Raw genomic sequence first — 15,795 nt, forward strand, 5'->3', positions numbered from 1 at the left:
GAATTATAACAGGCTGTTGATATGTCTGCTGGGGCACTGCTTGCGAACCTTGAGGCACTGAAACCTACAAATAGAGAACACATTAAGATTTTCTTTCACAGACGATGTTTCTTTCTGCCTCTTCACCATCACCTACTTTATACAAGAATCTTTTAAGAAAGTTCTGCTGCAGTTCTCTAAATCCAGAAGACTAGTGATAACAGTAGTTGAAATAACAGTGCTTTATTAAAAAACCCCAATCTTTTTCCCCCCAAATGGAAATGTTGGTTCCAAGGGACTCCATCAATTAACAAAAGATATTTTCTCCACAATAGAAAGTGGGGTGATGGGGAGGGAAATCTTACAAGCTTTTTCTTCCCCATCCTCTGAATCGCAATTACCACAGCACTTGGCTTTCAACAGAACTAGAACTTGTGCACTTGTAGCAGATTTTCCTCTCACTTCAATTGTGGCACTTTTTTTTTTCCTTTGTTTTTTAGTGTCCCCAAAGTCACCTTCCTACCATTTAAAAAGCTATGTACTTGGAAGACAATATTAAAAAATCATTCAAACACACAGAAGAGTGATTGGAAAGTTATGACCGAATTACCCACCTGATAAGATGGCACTGAAGGGTATGGAACAATCACACCTTGAATTTGATTCCCAACGTTGTTGTGTTGGCCACTGACTAGATTTTGATTCTGAGACTGCTGAACTCCAACTAAACCCTGGTAGTTTTGCTGCTGGTTAGGCAAAACCTGGTAACCTGAAATTATACATTTAAATCATATTTGGAAATAATGAACATATTTTATACACCGTTGCCTATGTGAAAATGTATGTGTAGCATTTTCCAATGGCTTTTTAAATCTGGAAACTTGATACAAGTTGAACCTATCATGCATATAGAAAGAAACCAACATTAAAATTAACAGATTTATTCGTTTGGATCCGGCATGAAATACTATACATACTATTTGCAATGCTGCTTTCACATGCTTGCAGTATTTATTTACACGCTAAGTGAGATACATGCATTAACACCTTGATTTGATAGGTAAAAGCTGAAAGCATTTGAACAAAGCATGCTAGATAATATAAAAAACAATTAATTATCTATTATTATGAACAAGGTACTTCAGAAATTCTAGTTATGTTACATTCTACTAGTACCTCAGGTGCCCTACAGATGAGAGCATCTTGACTATGATTCAAAACTGAGTCACACCTCAAGAAAATTTGCATAAGGGACATGTGCAAATCTTTTTAAAAAGGGCAATTCCTACTGAAATCTGTAATGCTTAAAACAACTTGGAACTGAGAAAAATTTTCCAGGCAAAAGCCATGTTAATATACAGTGGAAAACATTTTACATTCAAAGTTATCGGTGGGGAGGATTTTCATATTCACCCCTCTATAGCACATCTGCAACAATTTATTTTTGGTTAAAATGGTATCCTCCACTGTCTTTCAAAAATGGCCTAAAAAACCCCCAAATCCCCAAAAAACAAAAGTCCAAAAAACCCCAAGCACGAGTGGCAAAGAGGAAATCTGTGTATTTATTAGGTCCAACCTTAACTCCCACTTACTTTTTTTTTTTTTTTAAGCGTATAGTAGATAACTGCTACCATGATCAAAACGCATGCAGAACACAAGTAAAGTTCTTTTTGTCATATTCTAATATACAGGTATGTGCTACTTACCACATCAGCAAAACCCCATAGCTATCAGTGTTTCTGAGACAAAGCCAGTTACTGCTCCAGAACAACAAAACTGGGCTTGTCAAGATGCACTGACAGCAAGATTCTGTATGTAACTTGGACACATTCACGTTCTACTGACCATGACATTCCCCACGCTCCCTACCTTGGTATGGAACTATAATAAAGCAAATATAGCTGCAAAAACTCACATGGATTTTTCTTTAAACAGTATTAAAAAAATTGCATGGCCTATTTTGAAAATTACTAGTCAGTTAACACAAAAGACTTTTTTTTGTAAACAAAACACACCAATGTTCATTGATTACAGACATACAGGGTACAATGAACATCGTGAATTAAGAGTCTCAGCTGGCTGTCTCTACACAAATTGCAACAATGAAGACTAAAAAAGAGTGTTAATATAATCAAATATTGCTTCAGAAAATTAATGGGCAGAAGATTCAGTTTGTTAAAACCAAGAGACCTATTCATTAGAAAGACACAACACACTATAAATATTTTCAGAGTACTGTACAAAACTTCAGAACAATGCACGCTTGAATTAGGATTAGTAATTAGAATTTTTAATAACTCAAGTTTGGACTGTGCACAAAAATCCATCTCATATCTGTAATAAAATGCTTAATTGTACTTTGTTACAAAATGATCTATGGCACCTAAAAAGCAGCAGAATGCGAAGTTGCAGTGTATGACAGATACAATCAATACATCTGCAGCCTAAACCCCTCATTTCCCAGAAATTGCGATGTAGCTGTGCATATTTTTCAGCTTTTTTCTGGCACTTCCAGAGACGGACACGATCAATTTTGCAAGCAGAGAGAACTGGAACAATATAAATTGACTGCCAAGAAGGTTCCCCACAGCGTTCCAAAGAATGCTCTATTTTTAGCTTCACAATTTCACCTCTGCAGAGAGAGTGGTGTGACAGAAATGCAGCACTCAGCAGAAAACCCACACCTGCCATAGCAGAATGTCTCATTACACAGAAATACTCTGAAACAGTAGATAAAAAAAAGAAGCAGGTTTCTTAATATTTACATAATTAATAAGAAATCACTGTTAATATAAGAAAAGTTAACTTACAGAATATAGAAATACATTTTCTGAATAACATGAGCGAAAAACAGTGTTTATTCAAGAACAGAAGAGCAAGTACAATCACTTCGTAACAATCTATGAGCATAGCTTGGTTACAACTGTTGCAACTACATCTATTCTTACAACTCTCTAGTTTCATCACGGGCCTTGTGAAGCAGAAGCTAGCTGAATTTCAGCTGATGTTCCTACAGCAATTGTAGTTCAGAAAAGATTTTTAATCAACCTGTGCTTAGGTCTTGTGGTACCTGGGCCTCATTATCATGGCAATCAGAAATGCCTGTTTCTTAAAGAGAGTTTTCTTCTCCCAACATCTTTTTGGACAACCAAAGCAAGCATTTTTATTAAAAGTGACACCCCCCCCCCCCCCCCCCAAATACTTCACCTAAAACCCCTTTAAAAAGGAAGCCAGGAAGCAGCTGAAAAAGAGACCGGTTCACTGTGAGAAATGTAAACCTCTCAGACAGTGTTACGGCCCCGAATCCAACAGCTCATAATAGTCAGGCCACTCCATAATATTAAACCAAAAGTGGCTTCAGTTGCCATGCTCTCAGCAGCTGTCATCTTTCATCTAAATTTGTGTTTGGAAAGTTATTTCATAGTTAGCAACCACTTTGTAAGACAAATAAAACCCACAGCTTTTACGTAATGCAAGATTTGTTAGTTCTCATTTTTGATCAGACACATTGCTCTATTAGCTAAGTAACATGCTGCCTTTTGTCTCAAAACCAGCCGTGACTAATAAGCATCAACCATTTGGATATAGCTTTGTGTCAACTTCACACAAATATGTAAGGTTTAAAATAAATCTACATGAGAGATAATTTCAAAACACACCATCTCATGAGCAGTTTACAGAATAGAAAACATGACGTGGAATCTTCCATCTCTAGAATGCCGATTCAAATTTGCCTATAAAGCAGTAAATGAGAGGCAGCAATGGCTAGGTAGCAATTTGGAGATTTTGAGTTAAACACTAATTATGCAGTCGCTGGTAAAATACTTCTCTCTACCATTAGTGCTAGTAAACACCAAGTAACCAAACAGGATTGAATGGAATTATTGGCTGGACCACCCCTTTACCACTTAAACATGATCCCTCAATGTCAGGGTTACAGGTACACTATCAAAGCAGTAAAGTAGCTGTCTGCAGAGCTTGCTTATTTTATTTTGTCTAGGACACAGAGGAAGATTTTAGCTGCTGATGCTTTTCACCTTGTCCACATTACAGGCAGTGAAATTCAGTTAACACTTAAAGAACTAAAAACATACACGAAAAACTTATCCTAATAGCAACCGATTCCTCCCTTTGCATCTGGGTGCTGGTGCACCATCACCCCATGCTTTCACATGCCAATGGTTTTGTTTAGCTACATATATACACAGGGCTCTCTCCAATCTAGAGAGTGCGTGCGCTATTCACGTAGGATGTCCCCATAAATGGGGTAGTAACTCCAGCTGAGCCTCACACTTAGTGCTATTAAGTAGTCTAGGTATTTAAAATTCTGAGGAAGGAAAGCAGGTGCTGTAACACAGTTGGATAACACCAATGGATAAAACAAGTTGCAAAAATGAGTAATTTGTTTTTCTTTGAAAAAATGTCAATATACTTCCACTTCTGAAGAATGAGAAGTGGTGATCTATTTTGCAGTAAACAGGTACTAACAATATTTTAAAACGGTCTGACAACCCTACCATAAGTGGGCATCACATCTTGATGATTCTGCAATGAAATAATCCCATGTAAATTTGTCAACTGAACCCTGAATAACAACTTCAACTGTTGCTGCTGTTGGATCACTTCCTAGAAGAACTGCAGAAGAGGAAGCCATCCCTCTAACAGGCTACTTCATAGAACAGCTATAAAGAAATCCAGTTAATATTTGTAAAAGCTGTTCTTTCATCCTATTTCTGTAGAGCAACACAGTCAGAGGTAGGGGGAGGAATTAAAAAACCCTTCTTCCTGGAGGAAACTCAAAAGGACACTAAGTGTAACACGTTTAACTAAGACATGGTAGAACAGCCTGATTTTTAAGGATCTCTGCCTCCAAACATCACTAGTTACTTCTGAAAGTTTTGACTGTGAGTCAAAAATATTACTCAGAAGCAAATTTGTTTCAGAAACGCAAACCTTACCGAAGAAGTCATAATTATATTTTTAAGTATCAGAATAACAGTAGCCACAGTTACAATTTTTTAAGGAAAAAAGACAATAGGAAAGAAAGGAGACAGAAATACAGCTTGATAACATTCACAGAAAGGTAACTCAGAAACAGTTAAAAGTCTTTACCAAAAGCAGAAGAAGAAAACTAATTTTAACCACTGAACTGTATTATGTAGTCTATTCAACACCCAAATACCTTTAACCATAGGACAGAAGGACAAATTAAAACAGTATCACCAGTATCTGAGCATAGTGCTCTTTTCATGCCACAACATCTAAAATTAGTATCTTTTGTTTAGAACTTTTCAGTCAAGGTACATCTCTGAAATGTAACAGCATTTGAAGGTACTAATTCATCTTACTTTGTAAGTTACTAAAAAGTTAGTTACTAAGTTATAAGTTTTTTTAATTATTCAGTTCTAATCTTCAAAAAAAATATTCTCCTATAATTAAAAAGTTACAGCATAAGCCACTCATAGTAGTGGCTCAAATAAGTTTCATGAACAACTGACTCAAATTTGTCCACCTTATGTTAGTCACACTTTGTTTCCCATATTTGAACTTCATTTGAAATTTTACAGCAAAGTTAGTTTAAAAAGCAAACCCAGGGGAAAATGCACACAAGATGTTTTAATGAAGTGCTGAAAGAGTTGAACAAACCTGTCTGCTGTCCAGGCTGTGCCAATGGTTGGTTTTGCTGTGTGTTGTAATGGACAGACACGGGTCGGTACTGTTGACTGGAGTGCGGATACTGATTGGGGGTACAGTAACAAGCTGGCATCTGAAAACAAACAACAATTCATGAGATTCACTACCTGCGAGGTTATAGAAGGCAAACATCTACATGCAAAACCAGTCACATGATGAAGATGCAAAACTTCTTAAAAGGTTCAAGTAATATTTAATAGTTTAGAAATTAAAAAAATACTCCTATTACATAAATTCCCTCTTTAACAGCCGATTTCTTCTACTTTCACTGTAGAAGTAACAATTCCCAACTTCCCCAAAGAAACATCTGAGACCCTAGACAACTATGCAGAACGCGAGTGCTACCAGCTACAGGTAAATAGGAAAACCTGGGTGATTATTGCTCCTCAAGTAAACTGAAAACATTCATTTCAAAGCGCAAAAGCCAGAAAAAAACCCCAACCCCAGAATAAATGCACACAGCTGCAACTGAACAGGGAGCCCCCCCACCATATAAAAAGCTCATTAATAGAAAAGCATGATCATTTTTTAAATACAGCCTTTGGGAGAATGAAACCAGAGCCATTGTACCTGTGCCACAGGTTGCTGCATATATCCCTGCTGCTGCAGTACTTGCTGGTTGACAGGGTGGCTAGATGTCGAGTAGCCTGGAGCAGAAACTGGTTGGCCAGAGGGTGGTGGAGGTGGAGCAGCTGCGATGATATAGCCAGACTGCTGCGGGGGCTGGAGGACTACGGTGGACTGGAACATAGCAGTATGAGGTTCAGCTGCATCAGCAGGTGGCTGGCGGGCAAGGCTCATATGGCTAAATTGTGATCCTAGGTTGTCTTGCTGTAATAGTGGGGGAAAAAAAAGGGAAAAATTACATTCACAAATGCACATTCAAGGAGAAAAGAAGTATCAAATCGACAAATATCTCAGTAAGCGTCAGATATGCGTGTCTCAAATTACTGTGCATTAGCAACATCAGCCAAAGAACAATGGGAAAGAACAAGATGGAACACAGTAGTCAATTATCTTCAGGCCTGACAGCAGGAGAGACCATCCAGAGACTTCACTCATTTCACCGCAAATATTTGATTTTTGCATTACATCTGCTTCTATTTACTTATTGTAAGAATGCAATTGTCAAAAAAAAGTCAGAATTTGTGTCGCTAACATTTTCTGATGGGACTCCAAAACTCGAGTGAAAACATCGAAGCCCAGGTAAAATGGCAGAAGGCGTTACTATTGCTAAAGTAATTTTTGGTTTTAAGAGCTTAAGTTAATGAGGCTCTAATCCTGAATAACAAGGTACATTCCTCTAACTTGGTATTATACTACATGCAAGGATTATTTTTATTTTGCCTGAAATCAAGTAACAGCTGCAAGAAATATATTCTAGTGGCTACCTATTATCTGTATTTTATTAACATCTGAAAGTATGATACTGATTACACTGAGCCCTGCAGGAGTCCTGTGGGATGTGAAACTGTAACCCCAAGCTCCTTCTCGTTACAAGCAATTCATCATCAAATTATCGATACCCTGGAAATTAGAAGTGATCCCTAGTGTTGTGGTTTTTTTGCTAAACAGAAAGATTTGGCTCACACTTCAAAGTGGACTCTCCAAACATGGAGGAACATTAGAAATATTTTAAGACCACCTGATCTTCTCTTAGATCATCCTGAAGAAGATAGGAGCCAATCAACAAAGCGTGAAAGCTCTGTCTTTTACTGATTAGCTATATTCACATTTTATGATGAAATTTTATAGTTCACAGGCTAAAGGTATTCTTAATTACCACTGGAAATATAAATTTGCACTTAAAACTTTATTTAGAATAACTTTGCAACTTAAAAAGCCCTATTTTCATTAGATCAACAATCTAATTTGTCTTTGATGTTTCATTCTTTAATGATGCAACTTTAATGCTTTTCTACATTGGATTTTACATTCTCCTTTTCATAATACCTAGTTTAGAGAAGAGAGACTGATATTTAATTATGAGTTAATATTACCTCTAAAAATGTCCAGAGGATAAACCCAAGCAATACACATTTATTTCTGTTACAGTACCAGTGTGAGTAAATTCTGATTTGGTCAGTTTGTCCTACAGTGGTATGTATAGTACAAGCACGATTAATCACAGAAACATGGTATTACCAATAAACCGGTAAAGCCCACTTTCCTGGTACCAACTACGCATGTGTTGCATTTAGATTATGAGCCAAGACCATCAGTCCTTTCATTCTCTGCTTTAATATCCACATGCCTAACAATGACTGTGAATCATCTGAACTAGCTGCTACTAACAGCAGTTTAGTCATATGCTAAACTCCATACGAAGCTGACATTGGTTGATTAACCATTCTCATTTCATTACTAAGGAGGTACATTATACTGACTGCAGTCCTCACATCCTCAAACTCTAAAATAACATGAGAAACAACATCGCTAATAACAAAACACCCTCCATAAAGTGCAATTCCTTTTAGAACTGTATACCTAAGTACAGATAAGAGTTACAACATAGTTTTAATTATATGCAGGCTACTGAATTCAGATAAATCTGTATCTATTGTTAGAAGACACTTCTGATTAATGTTGAAAATAATAACAAAACAAAAACTCTGAATTCATACTAAAATAGCTGTTGTATAACACAGTGGTGGGTTAACCTTGGCTGGCTCCTAGGTGCCCACCAAGCTGTTCTGCCGCTTCCCCATCCCTGGCAATACAGGGGGGAAAAGATGAAAAGCTCATGGGTCAAAAGGACAGGGAGATCACTCACCGATTACCATCACAGAAAAACAGACCTAACTTGGGGAGGATTAATTTAATTTATTGCCAATTAATAACAGTAACAAAACTAAAAATCAGCTTCCCTCAACCCCCTGCTTCTTCTCAGGCTCAACTTCACTCCCAACTCTTCTACCTCCTCCCCCAAGTGTCACATGCGGGTTGGGAATGGGGGTTGTGATCAGTTCATAACACTTCATCTCTGCTGCTCCTTCCTCCTCACACTCTTGCCCTGCTCCAGCATGGGGTCCCACCCAGGGGATACAGTCCTTCATGAACCTCTTGAATGTGGGTCCTTCCCACGGGCTGCAGTTCTTTACAAACTGCTCCAGCGTGGGTCCCTTCCACAGGGTGCAGTCCTTCAAGACCCCATGGGGTCACAGGCCCTGCCAGCAAACCTGCTCTTGAATGGGCTACTCTCTCTCCAAGGGTGCACAGGTCCTGCCAGCACCCTGCTCCTGCCCTCCACGGGCTGCAGCTTCCTTCAAGGCCTTCTCTACCTGCTCTGGTGTAGGATCCTACACAGGCTGCAGGGTGGATGCCCGCTCCACAATGATCCTCCATGGGCTGTAGGGGGAGAACGTGCTTCACAATGGTCGCCTTCATGGGCTGCAGGGAAATCTCTGCTCCAGCACCTGCAGCACCTCCTCCCTTTCCTCCTTCTGACCTTGGTGTCTGCAGAGTTCTTTCTCACTCCTCTCCTCCACAGCTGCTGCACAGCCTTTTTGACCCTTTCTCAAATACATTATCACAAAGATGCCACCAGTGTCGATGACTGACTCAGCTTTGAGCAGCACAGGGCCAGTCTTGGAGCAGCCTGAAATTGGCTCTGACTGACCTGGGGGCAGCTCCTGGTCTCTTCTCTCAGAAGTCCCCCCTGCCGCACAGCTCCTGCTACCAAAACCTTACCACAGAAACTCAACACAAACATGTATTCATGAGAGTATCAGAGCAGTATGGGGAGTTGGGAAGCCTCAATTTTTCACCTGGACTTGAGTTTGTATTCTGCCTTGGATAACTTCTCCTTTACTAGGTTTCAGTTTCAATTGGTGGGGGGGTGGGTGTGTTTGTTTTGCTTTTTAAACACAAAAGACTAAGATAATTCATTTCCAGCTTCTATTTATTAAACAAGGGATGTTAGTGAAGTTGGAGTGTTAAGACTTCTAGTTAAAAAAGCTAGAAAAAGGTAACCTTAAAAAACCAGAACAGCCGATCCCTCAAAATGTATTTGGGTTCCGCAGAAGAAAGAGCAGACAAAGAAACAACAAGGAAGGATGGAAAGAGGTTAATCCAGAGACATAAAAAGGTACTGACTGGCTAACAAAACAATAGCATTGAAAAGCTGTTCCTTTTCAAAGGGAAATAATATGTATCTAAATATAGAAATATATAGATATAGCCATAATTGTATACATTTCTGCTGAACTTGAAATAAACACGTTAAAATCTCAGGAACTATCTTCCCCCCCCGAGGTAATATTTTACAGTGATTGAAAAGCTAGCCAGTCATTACGCTGGTATCATGCACCACTTACAAACAACCAAGCAAAGGTCAGCATCCACTAAAGATTAACCCATGCAGAGAGGAGATGAACAGAAGATATAATACCACAGGATATTGCTGTGCAGAGGAGACTGGCAGGAGCGGGGGTGGATAAGAGACTGCAGAGTACTGAACAGGCTGGGAGGAAGGCTGCAGAGGCCGCAGAGGCTGAAGGAATAACAGGTTTATAAACATGGTTAACATCAGAGTAAGAGAAGTGAAAACAAAGTCAAAGTCTTTTGTAATAGAAAAACGCAACTATGCTCCAGAAAAAGCAACTATGCTCCATTCCCAGGAAGGGAATGGATACTTCTTTTTTAAGCTCAAGACAGCGTAGAATTAAAACAGAAGTAATTTTCAATTGCTCAGTCTCCCAGCAGAAATACATTTGCTTTATTTGTTAGACATATTAGCTATAAGTCAGCAAATTGCTTCTATTTAACATTTACTGTTTCTTTAAGAGATTTTTTTTTTTTAAAAATTGTAAAATAAAAACTACACATGCATTCTAAATACAAGTTTTTTCAAAGCATCTAAAGACAGAATGAATTTACTGCTAACCACAGATTAAAACATATTACTTTCCCTTATTCAACAATACTAAAATCTTTTCTCTAGATTGTGGTTATTTGAACACCAGAGAGGTATCATTGCTAATAATATTTCGGGCAGGTTCAACTCCAGTATCCATTGAGAAGGCAATCACAGAAGTAGTACAGAATTTGAAGAAAACTGCGAATACCACATACAGGCTTCCATAAACTAGATAGGGAGAAAGAGCACAAATGAGCCTTTTTCAAGACAGACCATCTCTACTGTGGCATACGTGGGTATCCCAAACAGAAGATTTAAACAGGGAAAATGAATCAAGATAAAGGTTTAGATGAAGTGCTATAAATAACTTTATGATAAAATTTGCAAACAATTTGAAAATACCACAGGAGACTACAGCCAGTAGCTTGGTACCCGAAATAGCTGCTGTGAAAAGGGGCAGAACCTTCCCTTCTCCTGCCCATATGCACTCTGTTGGGTTTTTTTTCTTCCTTCCAAGGGCTGAGGTCATCTTTAATTGGCCTATTTTACTAAATTCCTCTTGTACAAGATGAGGATAAAATATATCCTGTATTTCAGCATGCAGTTTTGTAAGTAGAGTAAGCCAAAGCGCTACTAAAGAGGTGCTCATACTCTACCACTCCCAAGCTACTTCTGTGCCATGAGTAGTACTTGTGCAGTACAGCCCAAGAATTCACCTGGCTGAAAAATAACCTTAAGACAAGGAGAAAAAGATTGCAGTTGGATTAACTCTCTTCCCAGATTGCTGACTGTGTTACTGCTAATGCCAGGGGTAACCACACAGTGGGACTAAGGACGAAGGCAGAGCCTCTTTTCCAGAGCAACCTAGGCTTGGTATGTTCTTGATACCGTAACATTTTCATACTAAAATATCTTCTATATTTTTAAGAAAAGGCTGCCTACCACCTTCAGTTATTAGCAGAACTGATAGTGCTGAGGACTGTGGGGGAAAAAGCCCAGTTACCAGTACCTGTGTAGCTATTACTTCTTAACCTATGCTTCAGCAGAACCAACCTACCGATCCCGTGTTATCAGACAGCAATATGACAGTATCAGTCATCAATACAAGCATCATGTGTTTGACATGTGCACCTGTGAGAGGATGTGATTAGCTGCTGGCTGTTGCTGAGGTGGTGCGGGAAGAGGTGGCTGTTGCGGAGGTCCAGGCACTTGGGTCCTAACAGGTTGCTGAGGCATAGGAGGATTGTACACAACTGGAGTGCCATCGGGGTTGAGGAATGGCTGACCTGAAGAGTTGAAAGAGAACAAAGACAACCAAATGACAGCCAGCTGCATCATCTAAGTTTGGAGAAAAGACAGACAAATGTATTTACAGTAGGCAAAACAAATAAAATAATAAAATTTGAAAATAAGTGAAGTCATACTGTTTTATATGACAGATTGATGCCAAATCCCCACAGCAACATTTATAACACAATGACTAAACAGGCCTCGTTTGACAAACTACATGCAGTTAAAAACCAAAACATTTAAGGTAAACAAAGATAACACAGTCTTTACTTAGTGCACACAGATAAATGTTTGCTGCATCCTGCTTGTCTTAAACTCATTTTTAATTAAGTGGATTGAAAAGGGCAGGAGTAATTAAAGGAAAACCCCACTAAAACTACTATTTCAAGGACCTTTTAAACGGCCATTAAATTAATCTTCTTTAATCAGTTTGAACATCAATCAGAACACAGGAGAGCTTAAAGGCAAATATTTTAAAAACATATATATAAAGCAGTAGCTGCAGTGGTATTCCCATAACTGCTAATGAGATTACTGTTAAAGGACTCTCTTCCCCTATTCATAGGTGAATTGGCTTTTAGCTTTCAAATTAAAAAATTTAGTGTTATTCTCCTATTTAATAATTTGCAACCTCAGAATTACAGCAGTGGACTAATGAAAAAGAATTAAAAAATAAATCACTGCTTGTTTATAATTTACTTTTAAGTAGTTTATTTTGGTGCCCAGGTTGAAGAAAAACAAAACAAATCAAAGGAACAACAGATCAGCTAGCAAGGACTTGTGCCTAGCTGCTTAATGACATGTGTCTTGTTTTGGCTTATTTTGATGCATAACCTCCAAATACTGATGTAAATTTTTCTCTCCTCCAATATAAATATTTTCTTGTCCGAGATTCTTTCCAGGGAGGTATAAACTGAGACCAAAGCCTTTGCACCCTAACCAGGGTCCTGTCAAAGTAGGCTAATGCTCCTTCAGACTTCGTCCCATCATATTTAAATGCAACTGGCCAACATAAAAGCGTCAAAGTCACTGAAGAGAGGACTTAGGCAATTAATGCACGACAGACAGAAAGCATGAACAGACTGGCAAAAATAAGCTTCATATTATGCAGCTGGACTGCAGGTGATCAAGCTATATTCAATTTAGCTTAACGGATTTCTCTTTAATGCTCAGGAATTGGGAATGTTCACATTAACATAGAATCAGATTTTCTTATTTCCTTTTACTACTTTCTGGTAGTCACAGGAGCTTAACTTGTTTCCTGTAGTGGCTGAATAAGAACTGTCTTTTCCTAATTACCCTCTTCGGCTACTGAGAAGACTGACTCTGTTGACATAAGGTCACGAGATCCTCTGTCAGAAATGCTAAGAAACTAATTTATTTTTTTTTAACCCTTGACTATCATTTGGAATAATAAAGCCAGATGAACAATTGCAGAATATAATAATTCAAGTACACTGTATGTTGAAAGTTTATCTGAACCTAGATAGTCCTTGTTCTGGAAGTGTACTTTATCTTCTATTAGACACTCATTAGATACTAATATAATACTGTTATGAAAGACTATTAATGACTAGTTTAAATACATTAAAATGGATAAAACATAGGAAGAATCACAATTTGAAAATGAAGCTAGTTTTAATGAATATCAGAGTCAAGTCTACAGTTCTGCTGCCTTTTCCGAGGGGGGTGCAAGTACAAGATGCTTTCAGATGAAAAACTTTGACAATCACATTTGTTTCTCTGCCCTTCCCTGTTGCTATGTGGAAGTCCCATCAACGTAACAGGGGAAAATGACCAACAGTACAGGAGGAAGAAAGTGAAACTAATCACATGCAAAATATTGACAAGCATGTAACTGAAATGAAGGTGACTCAAAACCCGCTATTTTTTTGAATGACAAAACTGTACCATGTTTTACATGAAATCACTTCCAAGCTGATGGTATCCTTTCAGTGCCTGCAATATCTGTTTTGCTGTACAGTAACTCTAAATATTTTTAGCATGGTCACGCTATAAACTCATAATATGAAAGATGACAGCCAACATTCTTCACGTTTAGTGTCAAGTACAAAGTACTCTAGTGTACATAAACACTAAACCCGCTTATTTTGCTAGCAAAACTTGTTCACTAATCATATTTGTCTTCAGATGGTCAAACACAATGGAAAACTCATGTATAAGATGTACAACTATCACATTAGAACTAGAAAAACTAAGTCAATAGTGCTGTTGTCCAGAACCTAGATCCAAGATGGGAGAAACATCCTCCTCCAAATCCAGTGGCTATCTAGGAAAATTAAGATGCTCCAACTAGTCATTTGTAACCAATTTTTTAGCAGGGTTGGCTTAAACTCTTTATACAACAAGGCATTTAAGAGAAACCTTAGGCAGCATATCAATATGTAGAATCATTAATAAAAAAAATAATTCAAATTTTGTCTGCAACAGCAATTGATTTATATTAAGGAAAAGGAAAAAATTATCTACTTCTATGTTAAACCTTTTCATTATAGAAGAGAAATAATTTAATAACGTATCATTTTAACAATGCCCTGGAGAAAAATTTAGTTTAAAACATCACATGCAGTTATATTCAATCATATTGAAGTCCATCTACAGAATGATGGGAAATATATCCTGAAGTATTTTCTGTTCTACAAGGCAAACAAATCTTTAATCTAAAATTAAAATATAATAAATTTCCAAAGATTACAATGTGTTATATAAAAGGTAAATTAAAATTTTCAGGATTTCTTGACTTCCACAGTAAAGTAGAAGTTTGCCCAGGGAGTGATAACTAGTCATTTAATCCAGACAAGTAGTGACACACCTCCTTGCAACTACATTATAAAGTATCAATTTCCTACTACTCACTAAAATGATCGGCATTGGGCAATTACGGCAACATTGGTTTAATCCTGTTTAAAACTGACAAGCAGAAGTTTAGAAATAGCATGTAATGTCATGCTTATTTCTTTCACTTGTATTAAGTCAGTGTCATGAGCAGAGACACAAAAACATGTCGCGAAAAACAAAATGAAGGATGATAAATTCTTTCAAGTCCATATGAATACTTCTTCAGGCTCTCTCCCCTCTCACTGAAACTGCTTTATAGTAGCACTGGGAAAGACTTTTCCTCTCCCAAAAAAGGCCAAAACAATTTAAATTGTTCTGCTTTCTGGACAATAAATCATAGAATTTTCATATTTTGTGCAAGTCGCTCTATAAAATTTTACATGCAAGTTAAAATTCTACTAGAGAAAATCAAGTGAGTTTACTTATTCCTTTGATCCTAGAGTCATGCTTTCTTTTCAAGTTAAGTGCACTGAACAAACACAACCACAGGAAAAAAAAAAAAAGAGCAAAAGAAAGGACAATACTGACAGTCAGTTTTATGTAAACACTCGTGCATTTTTGTCCAAGTTCTCAATTGTAACAAAAACATCCACAAGCATGTACCAACCTGTTTGCGGGTTGATCAGAATACTGCCAGGCGGTATGCCTGCCGCTTCCAAGGGAAGCAAAAAGAAGCTAGTGCTAGTAGGTGCCGCTTGCCCGCTTATGCCACCATCAAAGGAAAGAGAGTTACTAGTGCTGACAGTTGGATAGACGGCAGGCGTGCCATGAGAAGGCTGGCTTAGAGCTGGCACTGGAAGAGGCTGCTGGGTGTGAGAAAGAGAACCCGTGGATGACCCTACACTACTAGAAGACTCTGAACCTAGGAAAGGAGTAATGAGAAATCGTTTTTACCTAGAGACAGAAACATCATGCTCACTTAAAATATACACTTGTAAATGCTTACCCTTAAAGCTCAGCGTTAAGTACATTATTAAACAGTGGCCTTTTCAATGAACTCCCCCTTCATCTCCCCTGGAATACCATTACAAGATTCCTTCTGTGAACCAAGGGCCAATTCAGCACTGCTTTGCACTGTAAAGTGAGGCTTTCATATCTAGCTCTGGTTTTCTGGA

At 38.0% G+C, this 15,795-nt stretch overlaps 1 protein-coding gene across 1 annotated transcript in view; it reads right to left on the bottom strand.

Moving 5' to 3' along the window:
• Nucleotides 1-15,795, bottom strand: part of R3HDM1 (R3H domain containing 1) — a 55,584-nt gene that overhangs the window by 12,730 nt on the left and 27,059 nt on the right. Inside the window, exons 14-19 of the mRNA XM_009886738.1 lie at nt 15,288-15,542; nt 11,663-11,817; nt 6,244-6,504; nt 5,626-5,746; nt 594-748; nt 2-64 (exon numbers count right to left, since the gene is read on the bottom strand). Of these exons, the coding sequence (XP_009885040.1) occupies nt 2-64; nt 594-748; nt 5,626-5,746; nt 6,244-6,504; nt 11,663-11,817; nt 15,288-15,542 (1,010 nt within the window). The remainder of the gene's footprint in view (nt 1; nt 65-593; nt 749-5,625; nt 5,747-6,243; nt 6,505-11,662; nt 11,818-15,287; nt 15,543-15,795) is intronic.

This window comes from Charadrius vociferus, unplaced genomic scaffold (assembly GCF_000708025.1).
Source record: "Charadrius vociferus isolate BGI_N301 unplaced genomic scaffold, ASM70802v2 scaffold720, whole genome shotgun sequence".
In the NCBI taxonomy this organism is placed as follows: Eukaryota; Metazoa; Chordata; class Aves; order Charadriiformes; family Charadriidae; genus Charadrius; species Charadrius vociferus.